This window comes from Stegostoma tigrinum, chromosome 1, assembly GCF_030684315.1.
Source record: "Stegostoma tigrinum isolate sSteTig4 chromosome 1, sSteTig4.hap1, whole genome shotgun sequence".
Classification (NCBI taxonomy): domain Eukaryota; kingdom Metazoa; phylum Chordata; class Chondrichthyes; order Orectolobiformes; family Stegostomatidae; genus Stegostoma; species Stegostoma tigrinum.
Window position 1 is genome coordinate 188433189 of NC_081354.1, and position 21585 is coordinate 188454773.

At 43.3% G+C, this 21585-nt stretch overlaps 1 protein-coding gene across 4 annotated transcripts in view; it reads right to left on the reverse strand.

The window, feature by feature from the left end:
- Positions 1 to 21585, reverse strand: part of znf638 (zinc finger protein 638) — a 203750-nt gene that overhangs the window by 21571 nt on the left and 160594 nt on the right. For all 4 annotated transcript variants that reach the window (XM_059650726.1, XM_059650723.1, XM_059650722.1 and 1 more), the window contains exons 17-18: positions 7875 to 7906; positions 5710 to 7024 (exon numbers count right to left, since the gene is read on the reverse strand). In XM_059650726.1, the coding sequence (XP_059506709.1) occupies positions 5710 to 7024; positions 7875 to 7906 (1347 nt within the window). The remainder of the gene's footprint in view (positions 1 to 5709; positions 7025 to 7874; positions 7907 to 21585) is intronic.

Below are 21585 nucleotides of genomic sequence, written 5' to 3' on the forward strand. Positions count from 1 at the left end.
ATGTTTCTGGTCTCCAAATGTTGTAAGGGATATCGAGAATGGAGAAAGTACAAAACAGGTTCAGAAAGATGCTGCTCTAGGATAGCAAAGATGATTCTCGATAGGAGTGAGAGAGACAGGGTAGCTGTCATGGGGGACTTCAACTTTCCAAATATTGACTGGGAGCACTATAGTTCGAGTACTATAGATGGATCAGTTTTTGTCCAGTGTGTGCAGGAGGCTTCCTGACACAGTATGTAGACAGGCCAACAACGAGCAAAGCCACATTAGATTTGGTACTGGGTAATGAGCCTGGCCAGGTGTTAGATTTGGAAGTAGGTGAGCACTTTGGTGATAGCGATCACAATTCTGTTATGTTTACTTTAGTGATGGAAAGGGATAGGTGTATACCACTGGGCAAGAGTTACAGCTGGGGGAAAGGCAATTACGATGAGATTAGGCGAGATTTAGAGAGCATAGGATGGGGAAGGAAACTGCAGGGCATAGGCACATTAGAAATGTGGAGCCTATTCAAGGAAAAGCTCCTGTGTGTCCTAGATAAGTATGTACCTGTCAGGCAGGGAGGAAGCTGTAGAGCACGGGAGCCACAGTTTGCGAAGGAAGTGGAATCTCCGGTCAAGAGGAAGACGAACGTTTATGTTAGGATGAGATGTGAAGGCTCAGTTCGGGCGCTTGAGGGCTACGAGGTAGCCAGGAAAGACCTAGAGAGAGCGCTCAGAAGAGCCAGGAGAAGACATGAGAAATTGTTGGCGGATAGGATCAGGGTAAACCCTAAGGTTTTCTATAGGTATTTATGGAATAAAAGAATGACGAAAGTAAGATTAGGGCCGAGTGGCGGGAAGTTGTGTGTGGAGTCAGAGGAGATAGGGGGAGCACTAAATGAATATTTTTCGACAGTATTCACTCTAGAAAATGACAATGTTGTCGAGGAGAATACTGAGATACAGGGCTACTAGACTAGGTGGCGATTGAGGTTCACAAGGAAGAGGTTTTAGAAATCCTACAGAGTGTGAAGATAGATAAGTCCCCTGGGCCGGATGGGATTTATCCTCGGATCCTCTGGGAAGCCAGGAAGGAGATTGCCGAGCCTTTGGCATTGATCTTTAACTCGTCAGCGTCTACAGGAATAGTGCCAGATGACTGGAGGATAGCAAATGTGGTTCCCCTGTTCAAGAAGGGGAGTAGAGACAACCCTGGTAATTATAGACCAGTGAGCCTTACCTCAGTTGTTGGTAAAGTGTGGGAAAAGGTTATAAGAGATAGGATTTATAATCATCTAGAAACAAATAAATTGATTAGGGATAGTCAGCAGGGTTTTGTGAAGGATAGGTCGTGCCTCACAAACCTTATTGAGTTCTTTCAGAAGGTGACCAAACAGCTAGATGCGAATAAACCGGTTGATGTGGTGTATATGGATTTCAGCAAGGTGTTCGATAAGGTTCCCCACAGTAGACTATTGTACAAAATGCGGAGGGATGCGATTGTGGGAGATATAGCAGTTTGGATCGGAAATTGGCTTGCTGAAAGAAGACAGAGGGTGGTAGTTGATGGGAAATGTTCATCCTGGAGACCAGTTACTAGTGGTGTTCCGCAAGGGTCGGTGTTGGGTCCACTGCTGTTTGTCATTTTTATACGTGACCTGGATGAGGGCGTAGAAAGATGGGTTAGTAAATTTGCAGACGACACTAAGGTCGGTGGAGTTGTGGATAGTGACGAAGGATGCTGTAGGTTGCAGAGAGACATAGATAAGCTGCAGAGCTCGGCTGAGAGGTGGCAAATGGAGTTTAATGCAGACAAGTGTGAGGTGATGCACTTTGGTAGGAGTAACCAGAAGGCGAAGTACCGGGCTCATGGTAAGATTCTTGGTAGTGTAGGTGAGCAGAGAGATCTCGGTGTCCATGTACACAGATCCTTGAAAGTTGCCATCCAGGTTGACAGGGCTGTTAAGAAGGCATACAGCGTTTTAGCTTTTATTAATAGAGGGATCGAATTCCGGAACCGAGAGGTTACGCTGCAGCTGTACAAAACTCTGGTGTGGCCGCACTTGGAGTATTGCGTATAGTTCTAGTCACCGCATTATAAGAAGGATGTGGAAGCTTTGGAAAGGGTGCAGGGGAGATTTACTAGGATGTTGCCTGGTATGGAGGGAAGGTCTTACGAGGAAAGGCTGAGGGACTTGAGGGTGTTTTCGTTAGAGAGAAGAAGGTTGAGAGGTGACTTAATTGAGACATATAAAATAATCAGAGGGTTAGATAGGGTGGATAGGGAGAGCCTTTTTCCTAGGATGGTAACGGCGAGCACGAGGGGGCATAGCTTTAAATTGAGGGGTGAAAGATATAGGACAGATGTCAGAGGTAGTTTCTTTACTCAGAGTAGTAAGGGAATGGAACGCTTTGCCTGCAATGGTAGTAGATTCGCCAACTTTAGGTACATTTAAGTCATCATTGGACAAGCATACGGATGTACATGGAATAGTGTACGTTAGATGGGCTTCAGAATGGTATGACAGGTCGGCACAACATCGAGGGCTGAAGGGTCTGTACTGTGCTGTAACGTTCTATGTTCTATGTACATCCATGAGAAAAATCTGAATAAGCTAGGGCAAAGGACTGAGGTGTGATTTGGCATGAGAATGGAAAACCACAGATCATAATGTAAGATGTTACACAAGATACTCCTTCTTTATTCCGTCCTTTTATTTTGTTCTGAGGAAAGGTCGCTGGACCTGAAACGTTAACTCTGATTTTTCTTCACAGGTGCTGCCAGATCTGCTGAGTTTTTCTAGCAACATCTGTTTTTGTTCCCAAATTACAGCATCCGCAGTTCTTTCAGTTTTTACAAACTTCTTTACCCAAGAGCAGCAGTGGAACACTGCACACAGGAAATGGTTAATGTGATGGTATGATGCATTTTAGGGAAACCTGGATAATTACAAAGGAGGAGGTTAGAGATTAATATGCTGACAGGATGACATGGTAAAGAGTGGGAGGAGAGTGGTGTCAAGCATTACCAGCATGGGCCACCCAGGCTGCATGGTCTGTTTAAGTGCTTGGCACTTGATGGAATAAGCAGAGAACACATGATGCACACAAATCACATGACAGGTGCTTCTATTAAAATATCATCTTTCACGCTGAAAAGGTAAGGAACTCTCAGGGCAGGTGATCTAAAGACTGGTTAAAGAGATATGTTTTGAAGAGCTTCTTAATGGAGAGTAGTAGAGTGGTTTTAGGAGTGAATTGCTGAGTTTTTACTGCCTTGGCAGCTGAAGGTATGATTGCCAAGTAAGCAGTATCCAGGATGGTTATAGATTACATAAATGTGAGACACTGTGCTGATCTTGTTCCAGTTAAATACTATGCATGCATATCACACAAAGCTATATCACGGAAAAACAGTCAAATATAACCAAAAATTTTAAAGGGAGCAGTGGTCGTGAGGTTGGGAGGAATAGGGAGGGCAAAAGCCAAAAATGACTTTTTTCTGGCTCGGTTTGTGTCACAAACCAAATCAAATGACAAGGTTGAGAACTTTAAAAACTGAATTTTTGTTGGACTGGAAGCAAATGTGGGCTGAACATGGGATGATATGCAAACAGCACTTAGTTTGAGTTAGGATGACTTTGTTTATGGAGACTGTTTATGGGCGGTACGGTGACTTAGTGGTTAGCACTGCTGCCTCACAGGGCCAGCAGCCTGGGTTCGATTCCACTCTCAGGAAACTGTCTGTGTGGAGTTTGCACATTCTCCCTGTGTCTGCGTGGGTTTCCTCCGGGTGCTCCAGTTTCCTCCCACAGTCCAAAGATGTGTAGGCTAGGTGGACTGGCCATGCTAAATTGCCCATAGTGTTCAAGGATGGGATTCTCTGAGGGTCAATGTAGACTTGTTGGCCGAACGGCCTGTTTCCACACTATAGGGATTCCATGAATTCTGTACACAGTACTCAAATAGTGCCCTAAATAACTGAAGGATGGGAGATCAGCATGAAGTCTACAGGTCAGAAAGGCATGGGTGAGGGTAACAGCAAATGAGCTGAGAGTAGAGTAAAACTGGCAAGTAGGCGGTCCTATTGATAGCATGATACTTGGTTGATTATTTATCCTTGGGTAAAATGAAACACCAACAGCACAACAAGCTAATTCCATGTCAGTCAGCGGTCAGAGAAGAGGAACAAAAGCAGAAGTTGTTGTAAAAGCTCAGTAGGTCTGGCAGCATCTGTGAAGAAATAATCAGTTAACCCTTCAGGTCTGATGATCCTTCCTCAGAACGGATGGTAGCTGAAAAAGTCAGTTTATTTGCAGAAAATAGGGAGGTGTTGGGGTAAAAGAGTAAACAACAGGATAGAGCCTAAAGAGAGAGCAGAGCAGTTGGACAGACAAAGGAGTTGATAGCGATTTGTCTGGGAGGGTGAATAGTTGCTCATTGGGACTAGCAGTTTAGTGACTAACAACAGGTGAACAAGGCCTGGTGTACGAGGTAGCGGGCTGGGATATGGGAGAGTTTAGGCCCTAAAATTATTGAACTCAATATTGAATCCAGAGGGCTGCAGGGTCCCCAAGCGGAAAATCACATGTTGTCCTTCCAGCTTTGAGATTCGCTGGAACACTGCAGCAAGCAGGGAAGAGGGTTGGAGCTGGGGGATAGGTGATAGAGTTTGTGGCAAGAACTGAAGACAAATGGTAAAGGACTCTTTCCAATATTTGTGAAGGAAATTTCTGCTCATCCAGTACAAGAGATTGCATGAGCAGATTGAAATTTTAGGTTAAGACAGGTGGTTAAGGAGAGCTAGGTTTCGTCAGCATACAGGTGAAAACTGATGTCACTCAAAAGCAAGTAAGTAGGTAAGAAATAGGAGGGGCGAAGGATAGATCCTTGGGGATACCAGAGTTAAGTGTGACAGTAGTAAGACGAGCCACTGCAGATGTTTGCAAGGACACAGGTAAAACAGCATCTCCTCCAGGTATGTGGGACAAGGGATATTTGAGGAATACGGTGTCAAAAGTTGCAGACAAGTTGAAAAGGATCAGGTTGGATAGTTAACCACAATGCCAGACTAGCATTCCGATCTCTTTCTCAGATCTACAGATGCCCTCACATTCTCTCACACTGATCTCCAACTGTCACTCATTTAATTGTCAATGTCTCTTTTCAGCTTTACGTTCTCATCTGTACTACTCAATACAGCTCATGATGTACTGTCACCTACAAACCTCTAAGCACAACATGTCAAAAACTGAGACCACAAAACAAATCTCAGGTAAGCACCACCTAACATAGCCCACCAATCAAAATCTTCGCTTTATTACAACACTCATGCTTACGTGTTCTCTCTCTCACTTAGCCAATTACTAGCTCTTTTGTTCAACAAAACTTTATAAACCATAAATTTTAAACTCTACCAAGATATCACAGCCACACTCTTGGTCTATTCTCAACACAGAAAAATAATACGGAAAGGAGAAACAGGAGAACCAACATTGTCAGAAGCGATGAAATGAGCTGCAATACCTGAATGGGGCAGGGGAGCAGAGAGAAACCTAGGTGGTTAACAGTGCAGTTGCATTTCAGTAATGATTATAGTATGGAGATATTTGACTTATAAGCTGTTTCTCTGTCAGTCAAACAGCCAACAACAAAGCCACAAGATCTACCTTTGAGGAGAAATACATATACGTAAGGAAAAACATTCTGAAAACTTCTAACGTCAAACCTTGCTCCTGGCAGATGATTTATGATCCTTGTCCCGTGGATGCTGGGAGATATGCCTGCGATCTGCCCTGGAATCTTTCTCCCGCTGATGTGATGAGGTGCTCCTGCCACTTCCTTCTCTGCTCGAACGGTCTCTGGAGGTACTTCGACCTCGAGCTGGTGTACTGGATTTGCTAGGCTCCTTTTTAGGAGGAGGAACTTTCTTCCCATTAAATTTTGAGGCACTGATATCTTTGTTTCCTGGTTTTGCGACTACAGACTTTGGGGGTGCAGATTTGGTAGCAGTGGGGGATGGACCTGTGGTTTTAGGTGGTGATGAGGCAGCTGGAGTGCCGGCTCTTTCTGTTGTTGGAGAAGCAGTGGCCTCACTAACAGGTGTGCCCGCAGGAGGGTTTGCAGCTGTCTGTACATCTGGTGAATTGGCAATGGGTACCACGGTTGGAGTTGTTCCACACACGTTGCCAGGGCTACTTGCTACATCACTGGGGGTTGATGCTGGTTTTGTTACTACAGTGGCAGAAGCATTAGTAACAGTGGCCTTAGGGGTGGTACTACTAGTAACTGGCATGGGTTTAGAGGCTGTTTGCGCAGACAATTGGCCTGGTTTGTTGGTAGGAGTTGGTGCAGGTTTAGAGGTAACGTTCACCCCAGCTGCAGTAGACTTGGCAGTCACACTGTCTGTGGCTTGAGAAGGTTTTGTCACTGCACTGGATACAGTCTGGTCCAGTTTGGTAGCCAAACTGGAAGTGACTGGCTTAGTTGCCACATTCACAGGGGTTGCACCAGAAGTAGTTGGTACTGGTTTGACAGCTGCATTCACAGAAGGCACTGCAGGCTTGATAGCAGTGCTTGCAGCAGCTGCAGGTTTACAAGGTGGTTTAGCAGTTGTACTGGGAGTAGCAGGTTTGGAAGGTGCATTTCTGCTGGCCAGACTTGGTTTAGCACCAGTTGAATTTGAGGCCATGGGCTTCATGGGTGCATCTGCAGGCATCTCACTAGCACCAGGGCTTGGTGATTTAGTGGTAAGTGGTGTACTTGCCACATTTGCAGTAATCACAGAAGGTTTAAGAGCAGCAGTTGATTCACTGACTGTTGCAGTGACAAGGTTCTGTGCAGTTGTCACTGTTACTGTACTTGTCATTATCTCTGTAGTACGTGTCACCCCTTGAGTCAGGTTTGCTGAAGCCGATGTGGTTTGATCACTTAGAGTCTTCTCAGCTTTCTCATCATTCACTTCATTCATTTCAATGTCCTTAGAGTCTGCAGATCCAGATGTTTCTGTCTCCATTGGTTCAGGCACCGTGGTGTTATCACAGCTGGAAAGCAAAAATCACAAATATTCACTTGGACTGGATCAGCACGTCATCCACTGCTCTTTCACAGTCTCGGAATGGCTCTCATAAATGAATCACCCACTATTCTGTAACACTATGAAACTAGAAGAAAACACATGTCAATGTGATTGGCAACTCAAGGGGGAGAAAAAGTCCAAGGGTTATGACTGATAAAGATTAAAATCTGAACAGTGGATCAGAATGGATGCAGAAAAACAAACACCAAACCTACCAACAGGAATTTTAATTGCCTGAACCATCTTCAACCAGGAAGGTTTATCTTGACAATTGGTTCTGGGATCATTATAATTTAAGAGCATCCCTAGAGGGAGCAGAAAGCAAAACTCATCTGTCAGCAAGCCTTGTTGTGGCAAGTGCCTGTCTAGATGGTCGGGAAGGGTAGGACACTGAAAAACTGCTGATGCACTTGACGCATCTCGGGTCAGTGTCTAATTTGAGCTGTGGGGCAGTACTGCCCACTCATCGAATGTGAACTGATGGTGAGATAGAGAAATACAACTGTCTCTCTCAGAAACAGGTGCAGACCACGGCTAATTGTCCATTTCAATGCCAGTTTACTGCACTATGTGCCTTGATGTCTATGGATTTCTGTCATGAATATGTTCAGCGACTGAACTGCCACAGCTCTCCAAAGTACAGAACATCAAAGACTTTCCACTCTGAGTGAAAATATTCCTTCTCAATCACAGAATAAGAAGTAGATCATTTACAACAATCCCCTGATTCACCTCGCCCCTTTATTAGGTCAGTTTATGGAAGCTCCAAAGTCTTACATCTGTTTGTAGTAGAATCAATATGAAAACACACTTACCTCCCCTCAACATTTTCTGTCTTTTCTTCATTCTGTAATAAAAATTTTTTTTAGTGAATTTACAACTCAAACCAGACACAATCTTAATGAAAAACATTTGTGGGAATAATTCATGATGACTTATGATTATAGCCACCAGCAAACTGTCTGACCAGAAGTGGTGGTGGAGGAAGGCTTAGATGGTTAAAAACACAGGGATTTTAAACACTAACACACAGTTCACAATCTTCCAGCCAGGTTTGTATTGGGATCTAGGCAATGGGCAAAACAGTGCAGATAATGGCAAAGGGAATCAAGTAGGCCATGCAGACACAGTAAAAGGGAGCATGTTACCACTGTGCAGAGTGCCCCTTGAATATAGGATACCACAGGTTTCCAGTGACAAAAACACCCCTCAATCATCACACTCTGCTTCCTGCCACTTAGCCAATTCTGGATCCAATCTCACTTTTTCATGGGCTGTTATCTTCTGTATCAGTCTTCCAAGTGGGACACTGTCAAAAGCCTTGCTGAAATCCAAGTAGACTATGTCAAATGCACTGCCCTTATCTACATGCTGGTTATTGCTTTGAAAAATCTAACCAGGTTGGTCAAACACGACCTCCCGTTAAACCCAGCTGGCTGTTCTTGATTAACCCTTGCCTCTTCAGGTGCAGATCAATCCTGTCTCTTAGAATTGCTTCGATTGTTTCCCCACCATCAAGGTTAGAGTGCCTGACTGTAGCTTCCTGATTTATCCCTTGCTCCATTCTTGAATACCAGTACCACATTTGGCTACCACTAGTCCTCTGGCATCTCTCCTTTGGCCAGAGAGGAGTTGGAAACTGCCAACAGCCTTGCTGTTTCCTCACCTCCTTCACTCAACAGCCTGGGATGCATTTCATCTGACCTTTTACTGACTTTTAAGCCCAACAGACCACTCAGAACTTCCTTTTATGCTAATTCAACTCTAATCGAATTTCTGACATCTTGGGGTCCCTTAGCACTGACAACAGGGATATTTGTGAAGCCTCCTCTTTCAATATTTAATTGTCTATCAGCATTCATGTAGAACTGCAGCAATTTGATCTGACATTAATGAGATCACTGATCTTTTGCTGATTGCCATGGAAATGGTTTTACGCTGTAGGTTCCGCAGCTAGGCACCCCACTTGATAAAATCCCACATGACAGACTGTTAACCAAGGTAGAAGCCCACAGAATTGAGTGTAAATTATTGACATGGTTGGGAAATTCATTGAGCGGCAGGAAGCAGAAAGTAGGTATTATGGGTAAGTGGTAGCATAAAATCAGAAAAGGATACTGAAAAGATTACGTGAATAAGCAAAACTGTGGCAAATGCAGGTGTGACAGGTGAACATTATCCATTTGGGACCAAAAAGTATTGATCAGGGTATTTCCTAGATGGCATGAAGTTAAATATATTGGATATCAAAGAGACTTTGGAGTTCAGGTGCACAGATGTTTAAAATGCCACCAACAGGTGCAGAAAATAATTAAGGCGGCTGATGGAATGCTGGCCGTTATAGCGAGGTAACTAAGTTGAAGGATACAGAAGTTAATATAAAAGCCTGGTTGACCCCACTTGGAGTACTGAGCGTGGATCAGGGCACCAAACTTAAGGAAGGTCACAATGGCCTTGGAGAGACTAAAATGTAGGTTTACCAGAATGATACTTGGACTTCAGCTTTATGAGGAGAGATTATACAAATTAGGTTTGTTTCTCGAGAGTTTATAAAGTTAAGGGGTGATCTGATCAGTCATTAAGATATTAACAGGGAAAGACTGGGTATATAAACTATTTCCACTGGTTGGGGATTCTAGAACTATGGGCATTATCTGAGAATTATGGCCATATCTTTCAGAAGAGATGTGGAGCACAAAAGCTGACGTTTCGGGCCTAGACCCTTCATCAGAAAAGCGGAATGGGGGGAGGATTCTGAAATAAATAGGGAGAGAGGGGGAGGCGGACTGAAGATAGATAGAGGAGAAGTGCAGAGCCCCCCTCATCCAGCCCCACACTTTGTTATCTTGGATTCTCCAGCATCTGCAATTCACATTATCTCCGATCACAATTTCAACCTCACTGCGAAGTCTCTTCCAGGATGCCTAACCTGAAGAAGTTACCCTCCTCCTTCCGGACCAACCTCAGGGAACCTCTGCGCCTATCTTCTCCTCTGTCTATCTTCAGTCCGCCTCCCCCTCTCTCCCTATTTATTCCAGAACCCTCACCCCATCCCCCTCTCTGATGAAGGGTCTAGGCCCGAAACGTCAGCTTTTGTGCTCCTGAGATGCTGCTGGGCCTGATGTGTTCATCCAGCTCCACACTTTGTTATCTCGGATTCTCCAGCATCTGCAGTTCCTATTATCTCTTTCAGAAGAGATGCTGGGAAACAATTCTACGCACAAAGGGAGGTAGATATTTGGAAATCTATTCAAATATATGGATGCTGGATCAGTCATTAATTTTAAATCTGAGATTGATAAATATTTGTCAGGTAAAAGGTATTATGGGATATGGGCCAATGGCAGGTATATGGAATCAGACCAGGATCAGCCACAATGTAACTGAATGGTGGAATAGACTCAAAGGATTCCTGTGAGTCTGATGTAGGCTGATCAAATAAGAAAGTCAGACTTTGTTTCCTGAAAGGACAGGTGTTTTCCCCATTTTGTTCCTTTTCAACCCTTATTGATTTGGTACGAATGCAATGGTTCTTCGGTCATTAGAGAGCAGTTAAGTTTCAACCACTGTGCTATAGATTTGGAGTGGCATGTGGTTTTTGTGTCCTAAACATCTTTAATGTATCCAATAGATTGTTCGGTCTGTGACACCATTATCAAGACTAACTTTCAGATTTATCAAGTAAGTTTACGTTGCACCAGCTGCTGTGGTAAACACATGGCCCCAGGACATCAGTTTTGGGTCTCTGGTTTATTAGTCTAGTGTCATTACTACAATGCCAACACATCCCCAGTTATAAGACATATGGCAGTAACTAACCAAGGTTGCTCCTAAACCCCATGGAAAGCAGGTGAGAGAGACTATTACCTCCAAATTACATACCATATTGATTTAGAAATATATTGGTGGTTATTCTTCATCAAGATACTTGAATTTCCTCCATAACAACACTAAGAAGCAACATAGTCATAATCATTGCTGATGCACCCCCTATTCCACAAATTAATTACAAGAATGGTCTCCTAAATTTAGTTGCCTTGTCAAGCATTTAATAATGCTCCTTTGAAGTGCCTTGGGACATTTCATTACAATAACGTTATTTTTAAGTTTTTAACACTTATGGTGTAATTACTCACAGTCATCTCGGTCACGTATCATCTTAGAAAGACACATAATTTGACGTGGGTGATCATAGCAATTAGCATACAACAGGCTTGGCCAGTCATGGTGTAAGAAAAACACCAAATAGAACAGAGCTTTGAGAACAAAAAGTCCAAACACTCCTGTTCTGTTTCAATCAGGTACACACGGCACATCTCAAATTAATCAGGTAAAAGTGAAACAATCTCATTTACGTCGCATTAAGAAATCCCAAGATAGCAATTTCACCACACAACCTTCTTTTAGTGAGAAAATGTCAACTTACACAATTGCTCATCATCCAATCCACCCTGTGGTATGAAAGCAATGTGCTTTCACTTCACTTATAATTCCTAGTCAGCCACTGGAGAATAATAAGTATCTACCATCCCTCTTGCAGCAGGCAAACACCCTGGAGTCAAATTACCTCTCACTTTTTACAGTCGTGTAGATAAATATGGCAGCCAATTACAATAGTCACGTCTCTCAGCCAGAGATGAGTATTCCTTCAACAAGCATTTGGCCAATGTTGGCCATGAGACTCAAATAACTCCCTGCACCTCCTGCCCCACCAGAACAGAGTAACACAAAGTATAAAGTTAAATTACTTCGAGTAGGGTTTGAATTGGTGACCTGAAATGGCAGGTATATTGACTGAACAAAGACAAACACTTCCAAAATGCAAGAATAACCGAACACTACATTTTCGTAATGCAGATAGATAAATACAAGAATAACAGCATTAAAAAAGGGAAGCAAAACAGATTTATTAGTGATGCAATAATGAGTCTGGTACCCAAAATTAAGGCAAAAATATAAAGACAGCCTCTGCCCTCCCTCCAAGCTGCGGAAGCACAACTGCCTCATGCACTCCACACCTAGAGTAACAGACTTCTCACTCCCTCAGCACCAGGGCAAAGTACCTCATATAAACATAGAAAATAACAGGGATAGGCCATTCAGTCCTATGAGTCTGCTCCGCCAATATGATCAGGGCCGATCATTCAACTCTGTGCTCTGTTCCCTCTTTCTCCTGTTAGTCCCAACTCCTCCTTGAAATTATTCAATATTTTGTTTTAAACAGATGTTTAGGCCTGTGGCAGAAAATTCCACAGGCTAACCACTTTCTGGGCAAAGTAATATTTCATTTCAGTCCTAAATGGTCTACACAGCATCCTTAGACCATGACCCCTAATTCAGGATTTCCCAGACATCAGGAACATACTTCCTGTATCTATCTTGTCCAAACCAGTTTCTATATAACCAGAGAATCCCTACAGTGTGGCAAGAGGTCACTTGGTCCATTCAGTCTGCACCAACCCTCTGAAGAGCATCCCACTCGAACCCCTGCCCTATGCCCGTAACCCAGCATCCACCATGGTTAATCCACCTAGTCTGCACATCCCTGGACATCACGGGACAATTTAGCATGGCCAATCCACCTAATCTGCAGATCTTTGGGCTGTGGGAGGAAACTGGAGCTCCCAGCAGAAACCCACAGAGACATGGGGAACACATGCAAATTCCACACAGAGAGTCACTCAAAGCTGGAAATGAACATGAGTTCCTGGTGCTGAGAGACAATGGTGCTAACTACTGAGCCACCGTGCCATCCCGTCCAAACTGACTCAGTTTCTAGTCACACATCAGTCATAACACCCAGAAAACAGCTTGGCAAACCTTCACTGCATTCTCTCCACAGTCAGAACACCCTTCCTCAGATAAGGCGACCAAAACTACACACAACATGCTAGGTGTGGTCTCACCATGCAACTGTACAGATAGTGGAGACAGAGAGTCACTCAAGGCTGGAAATGAACTCCATACAGTTGTAACAAGACATCCCTGTTCTGTATTTGAATCCTCTCACTATGATTTTGCTCCCCAGTTGGATAATCTAACACTCATCTACATTATATTTCATCTGCCATGCACTGGCCCACCAATACACATATCTCAAATCAAATTGGAAGCATTCATGCAATCTCCTCACAGTTCATCCTCCCACTTGACTTTGTGTCATCTGCAGACTTGGAGATTTTACACTTAGTTTCCACATCTAAATTATTAGTATATATTTGGTGAATACCTGAGGTCCAAGCATTGATTACCATGGTACCCAACTAGTCACTGCCTGCCAATTGAAAATTGATACATTTATTCTAAGGCGAGGCAGAAGTGGACATTGGACTGCTGGAAAACAAAGTTTGAGAACTACAGATGGGGAACAAAGAAATGGTGTGCTTTGAATGTGTCTTCATAGTGGAAGACACCATCAGCATATTTCAAGAGAGTCATAGGTAGAGGTGGGTATAGTGAACGTCACTAAGGAGGTGGGGCTGGGGAAACTAAAGAGAGTCTGCAGGTGGATAAATCACCCACACTGGATGGGCCGTACTTCAGAGTTCTGAAGGTGACAGCTGGAGACTGTACAGGCACTGATGGTGATCTTTTAGTAAACACTGGAGTCAGGGAGAATCCCAGAGGACTGGAAATGACTAATGTAACACCGCTGTTTAAGAATGCAGGGAGACAGAGAAAGAAAATTATAGGCCAGTTAGCCTGACCTCAGTCGTTGGTACTTACAGAAGACATTTAAGCGACTGCTGGACATGCACATGGACAGCAGTGAATTGAGGGGAATGTAGGTTAGGTTATTTTATTTTTGGATTAGGAATATTCCACTGCACAACATCGTGGGCCGAAGAGCCTGTACTGTGCTGTACTTTTCTATGTTCTATGTAAGGCAGAGTTTGGGGGAAAAGAGAGTTTTTCAGAATGGCAGCCAGTAACCATTGAAATTGCACAGGGGTCAGTGGTAGTAATGAGGAATAGGGGTTGCTGTGCAAGGACTTGGACAGGGAAGGAGGAGTAAAGAAGTGGCAGATGGAATAACGTGGGCATACGTGAGGATAAATACTTCGGTGGGAAAAATAAGGTGTAAACTATTTTCTAAATGAGGAAAGGCTTCAGAAATCTGAAGCACAAAGGTGTCCTAGTTCAAGATTCTCTTAAGGTTAACATGCAGGTTAACCAAAGCAGCAGAGTAGGCCACTCCAGTTGGAGCATTTCTGCTCATCAGATCCTTTACTGCTTTTTAGCAACATTTTTTCTGTTTCCTCTTGTGGTTTTCCGTTTCTCCCACAAACCACCCAGCACCCCCCGACAAGAGAGTGGAGTTACTGAGTGGGCACGTGCTGAATCCCACAGTGGAACCAGCCTGGGCAGTGCAGTCTTGTGCATTGGGGCATGCAGGCATGACCCATGAGCCCCAGAACATCATGAGCAGTGAGCCCTGGAGCAGCACGTGGGCTGTCAGCCCTGGACGGAGACCAGTGTGAGGGGGCAATCCTTAGCTTAGAATCTACCTGAAAACACTGTAAATGTTTATCTCTTAATATTCCCCTATTTTTAAAACTTATTTTCAGCTCTGTAATTAAGCAACTAAAACACAGAACAGTACAGTACAGGCCCTTCGGCCCACGTCTACCTAATAGCCGCTTAAATGCTTGAGGCCGACTCCACTACCCTCTCCGGCAATGCATTCCACACCCCGACCACTCTCTGAGTAAACAGCCTACCCCTGACATCACCCCCATATCTACCTCCTTGCACTTTAAAACTATGTCCCCTCATAAAAGCAACTTACAGCCTAGGAAAATGTCTCTTGGTTATCTACTCTATCCATACTGCTGATTATTTTGTACACCTCTATCAAGTCACCTCTCATCCTTCGTCGTTCTAACGAGAAAAGCCCTAGCTCTCTCAATCTTTCCTCCTAAGACCCTCCCTCCATGCCAGGCAACATCCTGGTAAATCTCCTCTGCACCTTTTCTAACGCTTCCACGTCTTTCCTGCAATGAGATGACCAGAAGTGGACACCATACTCCAGATGCGGCCGAACCAGGCTTTTGTATAGCTACTTCTATTCCTCTGCTTTATCCAAGTATCTAAGATATCGCCATAACAAGGCAGACATTGTAAAAGCTTTTCACTGTACTCCTACAAGGAGTACATGTGACAATGAAAAGGATGTTGTGTTAGTTGGCAATCAGGAAGGTAAATTCAATAACAGCATTAGTTTCAAGATGGCCAGAATACAAGAGCAGAGGTGTGCTGCTGAGGCTGTATAAGGCTCTGCTCAGATCACATTTGGAATATTGTTAGCATTTCTGATTCTGTATCCAAGGATGGATGTGCTGGCCTTAGAGGGGATTCAGAGGTCAGCTACAAAAATGATCCCAGGAATGAAGGGCTTGTCACATAAGGAGTGGTTGTGGACTCTGGCACAATACTCAATGGAGTTTGGAAGGATGAGGGGGTCTCTGATTGAAACTTTTATAGAATACCGAGAGGCCTGGATAAGATGGGTGTAGAGGCATTTCCTCTAGTAGGAGAGACAAAGAACCAAGACAGGAAGGAATTTCTTCAGCCAGAGTGGTAAATCTGTGAAACTCATTGCCACAGAGGGCTGTGAAGGTCAAGTCACTGTGAATTTAAAACTTAGATAAGTTCTTGATTAGTAAGGACATCAAAAATTACAGGAGAAGGCAGAAGAATGGGGTTAAGAAACTTATTAGCCATGACTTGATGAGCTGAATTGTTCAATCCTGCTGACATTTAATGTTCTGACTCTGTCCAATCCTGTCACTGTTTTCTAAGCACCCTGCTGTTAAATCTTTTATAATGGGACTCTAGCATTTTCCCCACTACTGATGTTAGGCTAACAAATCCTCAATAGTGGGTTTACATTATCAATCCTCCAATCCCTAGGAACCGACAGAGTCAATAGCCTTTCCATACTTGTTCCTCCTCTCCCATGCAGCAGTGTAACAAATTTGGCTTATGTTACTTTTCACTAGAGGTCATTCACTAACTTCAACACCCTGGCCCCCAAACAGTATTCAAAGTGTTTAGTATGCTGTTTTACAGGAAAATGGCTACAGCAGATTCTTGCTCTGTCTACCTAGTACTGTTACTCTGCTGGTGGTCATCAATTTCCTGTCTGTGAAACCTTAACCTGCACAGTGACCATCTCTTGGTAGATTCTATCCATGATACTGAACTTTGCAGATGATCCACAGAGTCCCCAGCCACAATTCCAGCTCCAAAGCCTAGGCTTCCAGACGATGCTCTCCTGCATTTGTTTTAATCATAGGCACGCAGAACAGGAGGAGCACACCGCAGCTTCTGCTCTCCTTCTGTGACTTACCCCTTAAAACTCTTAGATTGTCAAATAAAGCAACTAATTATTCTCAGACCCTTTTCCTCTGGACCTTTGAACTACTGTTCTTTTAAAGTATTAACTCAAAAATAAAGACTTCACAATGTACACAACAGTAAACATAGTATAAATATTCACCTGGCCATACTCAGCTAACCAGCTGCTTACTCTTGCCTTTGTGAGTTCTGACATCACCTCAGGAGCTGTGTCTCTGGAGCCAGTGAGGATTCACTTCACACCTGCTGCTGCTCCAGTTAAGCTCTGCTCCTCACGCATTTATCAGAAAGCCTCACTCCAACAGTTTGCTCTCAGTTGCACTTTGCTCCTCTCTGACTGGCCTTCCAAAACTTCTGCCAATGAATTTGTTTTCTGTGGTGTCATTTCTTGTTTTCAACAAGAACTTACTGCAAGACACACATGCCAGACTGCAGGACTCTTCAGTCAGCTTCACTGGGATGCTGACTACAGGACACTCTTCCCAGACTGTCTCAAGTGATGCCAACTGCAGGACCGTCCTCCCAGTCTACTTCTTCATGATGTTGACTACTGAATACTGTTCCCAGTCGGCCTGACTGGGATGGTGAGTGCAAGACACTCTTCTCTGCCTTCTCACTTACACACAACATTGGGATTGGGAAATACAGCCCGCTTCCTCACTCACTCAGCAATGGGGTATCATGGGGAAATTTTTTTTTTCCATTTTTTCAGCAAAAATAATAATTTTTAAATAATTTCAAATTGACAGGGTACGACACAAAATGTCAGATATTCATAAAACTCAACTGTTTTAGAAATGACCTTTTAAGGAATGTGCTGTCTTGAACTTGTGTACCTACTTGTGTCACCAACCCGATAAACATGACCCAACAGGCCTCCCAGTGAACTATCAAATTGCTTTGTTATATTAAAAACATAATAAGAATGAACAAAACCATCACAGCACAGTCAACTATAGTTACACAAACTACAACACATTCTGGAAATCTGAAACAAAGAGAAACAGAAATTGCTGGAGAAACTCAGGTCTGGCAGTCTCTGTGGAGAGAAAATCTGGTCACTGGACTTGAAACAAGCTATGTTCCGTTCCTAGATACTGCTGGACCCACAAAGTTTCTCCAGCAATTTCTTTCCAAGGTAATTAAGAAGGGGCAATGGATTGTGACCTTGACGACAACATGCAAACTAAAAATATTGAAGCAGCTGCACTTTAGGCTTTGAGAGGTATTTTGAAATACACTAATGCACTGCTTGAAGCAGATTCAACAGGACCTTACAAGAGAAAACTGAATCATTACTTGAAATTGTAAAAATTTACAGGGTCTCGGGGAAGAGCACGGATGTATGGCTAACTGGACAGCATTTTCAATGAATCTACATTGATAATGGCTGTGCGTGGTCTTACATGTGGGCCCACAAGTAAATTTCACTCAGTGAACTTTTTGCATTAGTGATCGCCAACCTATTAGTTTGAATTCTTGTGAAAAATGAGGCAATTACGACCACATTTTAAAGTTGTATTGAGTAGACTCAACTTTACTTCTTGAATAGAAAGATTTGAAAGAATGAGAGAAATTGGGATTTCTTATACGTGTTTTTGTGATGGAAGTTCAGCTCCTGAAACAATATTTAGATTAACTATGTAACAGGCGGATGTAGTATTCACAAAACAGAAACAGATTCCTTATTTGGTTAGGACACAAAGATTCATGTTTTAGAGTGCTTAGAATCCCACTTATTACATTATACAAGGAAACAGACAAATGAGCGCAGGCTGTCTTGTCTGGCTGAATTCTTAGTAAAACAACCTTTTTAATCAAAGCTCCTGTCACGGTCATAAATTAAGATGTAACCTTCAAACAGAGATAACGACCAAATTAGGTACTTCACAAAATTATAACCATTCCAGGAACAGACACCAGAAAAGGCAATTTGTCAAAACCTCTATTATGCACACCAGTGGACAACAAGGAAAATTCTCAACCTTCAAACTGCCATCAACTCCAGGCTCCCTAAAGGCTTTTGACAAGGTGGCACACAGGAGGCTGCTAAATAAGATAAGAACAGTGTTAGGGGCAAGGGACTGGCATAGGCAGAGGACTGCCTGACTGGCAAAAAGCAGAGAATGGGGAGAAAGGGGTCTTTTTCAGCAGGGTAGCTGATGACTTTTAGAATCCCGCACAGCTCAGTTTTGAGACATACTATTCACATTATAAAGTACTGGACGAAGGAACTGACGGCATTGATGCTAAGTTTGCAAATGACACAGATTGATGGAGGAACAGATAGCTTTGAGGAAGCAGGGAGGTTTGCACTGGACTTGGGACATGCGAGTTGAGTGGGCAAAAAAGTGGCAGATAGAATATAATGTAATAAAGTATGAGGTTATGCACATTGGCAGGAAGAATAGAGGCATGGAATATTTTCTAAATAGGGAAAGGCTTCGGAAATCTGAAGTGCAAAGGGATTTAGGAGTCCTCGTTCAGGGTTCTCTTAAGGTTAACACGCAGGTTCACTGGCAGTTAGGCAGGTAAGTGCAATGATAGCATTCATTTCAAGGCTGCTAGAATACAAGTGCAGAGACGTACTGCTAAGGCTGGACAAGGCTCTGGTCAGATCACTTCTGGAAAATTGCACGTAGTTTTGGCTCCTTACCTAAGGGACGATGTTCTGGCATTGAAGGGATCCAGAGGACGTTTACAGGAATGATCCAAGGGATGAGGGAGTTGTCACGAGGATTGTTTGGGTATGTACATGGTGGAACTCAGAGGGAATGGGGGGGATCTCTTTAAAACTTATGGAATACTGAGATGCCTGGATAGAGTGGACGCAGAGAAGGTATTTCCACTAGTAGGTGAAAACTAGTACCCAAGGGCATAGCTTCAGAAAACACAATCCTTTAGAACTGAGTTGAGGAGGAATTTCTTCAGTCAGAAGTTGATAAATCTATGGAACTCTGCCAGTCAGCTGTGAGGGCCCAGTCATTGAGTGCAATTAAGACAGGGATAGATAGGTTCTTGATTTGTAAGGGGATCAAGGGTTACTGGGAGAAGGTAAAAGAATAGGGTTGAGAAACATATCAGCCACTGTTGAATGGTGGAGCAGACTTAAATGGGTGAAATGACCTAATTTTGCTCCTATATCTTACAGTCTCCAGCAAACTCATCACAGAATTGTATGCTAGTTTTTAATCCATTAAATCCATGCTAGCTGTCTGAAAGGGCTATCGATTAGCCTATCTCCCTATTCTTCCCTCAGTTTTTTTAAACTGCTTGAAGGATGTGATCAGTTCTCTTTTGAGCTTCATTCTGAATATTCAGTATATTCAAAATATTCTGAACTGTAACGATACACCACAAAATTCACACCATTTCTTCCTCCTCCTAATTTAAAAACAACCACAGGCATCTTAAATCTCCGTTCACTGGCACTGAACCTCTCACCATCTGGAAGCTTATCCATTCGCTGCAAACCTTTCACAATTTTAGACAACTCCAACAAATTCGCCCCTAACCACCGTTGCACTAAGGGAATAATCTTAGACTCTCTAAACTCATCACATAACTAATGGCTCACATTCTGGTAGCATTCACATGAATCTTCCTCTAAGCCTGACAGCAATTCACTTCAATATGTTATCAAACAAAAGGTTAAAGACGTGCACAATATTCCAAGATATTTAAAACATGAAAAAAGGTCAGTATCTATTTAGAAAATGTTACAAATTGCTTTATTCTGCACAATATTCTGTCAACGAAACTCCAACTGTAGGTTTAAATTGGTGATAACCTTGAAAAGGACTGTGTATCAAATGGTGTCAATTCCCAATTTCATAAAGTCTCTACAGTGTGTTAACAGGGCATTTGGTCTAACAAGTCCACACTGCCCCTCCAAAGAGCATCCCATCCGACCCATTCACCTACCCCTGCATTCTCCGTATCTAACCCATTTAAGCTAAACATCCCTGGACACTATGGTGCAATCTAGCATAGCCAATCCACCTAATCTGCACATCTGTGGAACGTTGGAAGAAACTGGAGCACCCACGGGAGACGTGGGGAGAACATGCCAACTCCACACAAACAGTCGCCCGAGGGTGGAATCGAACCCGGGCGCTAATCACTGAGCCACCATGTCACGCAATCCTGACAAAAATATTTTTTTTTGAAATTTTGGCGGCAAGTCCATTTTGCACACGTCAATACCACGCATTTACCCTCATAACAGCTTTCAATTACATTGGAACAGAGGAGCATGAGTAGATCATTTCACCCCTTGAGGCAGCTCCACGATTCTAGATAACAGTTGATAATCTACCTTAATGCCATATTCTTGCACTTTCCCCAGTCCCCTTGATATCACAACTAGCAATTTTATCAATCCGTCTTTAACTTCATGACTGAGCTTCCACAGCCATCTGGACAGAGAATTTCAACAATTTACTACTCTGAAAAAAAAGAGATCCCTCCTTATCTATCTTAAATGGCTTGTCTTTTATTTTCAAAATGTGTCCCTTGGTTCTACGTCCCACAGTCAGGAGAAATAGCCTTTCTACATTCGCTCTGTTCAAGTTTCTATGAAATGGCCTCTCATTCTTCTGAACTCCAGTGAATACAAAACACTTGAAAGGGACAGTCAAGGTAAGTGCAAGTAACCATGTTTTCCCTGGTTGGAGAGCCTAGAGCCAGAAGACAATTTAAAAATATAGGAGATGCCAATTAGGACTGAAAGGGGGATAATTTTATTATCACAGAAGAGTGGTGTTCTGATTGACCTCCTCAAGCTTTCCTCATAAGGAGAGTCCCTCTTTGCCAGGTATCAGTTTGGTGCACTTTTGATGCACTTCCTTCTACGTCAAGTACATCCTTCCTCAGACAAGAGGAACAGGAACTGCCTGCAATTCTCCACCTGCAGGCTAACCAATGTCCACACAATCGAAGAAAAACTTCATCTGTTATGCTCGCTCAGTCTGTCTAAACGCGTCTGAAGTCTTTTTCCCAGGGCAGGATTGACTGCCACGAGGGGTCATAGTTTTAAGGTGTTAGGAGGAAGGTATGGAGGACACGTCAGATGGAGGTTCTTCACCCAGAGTTGTGAGCGCATGGAATAGTTTGCCAGTGGCAGTCGTGGAAGCAGAGTCATTAGTGACACTTAAGCGACTGCTG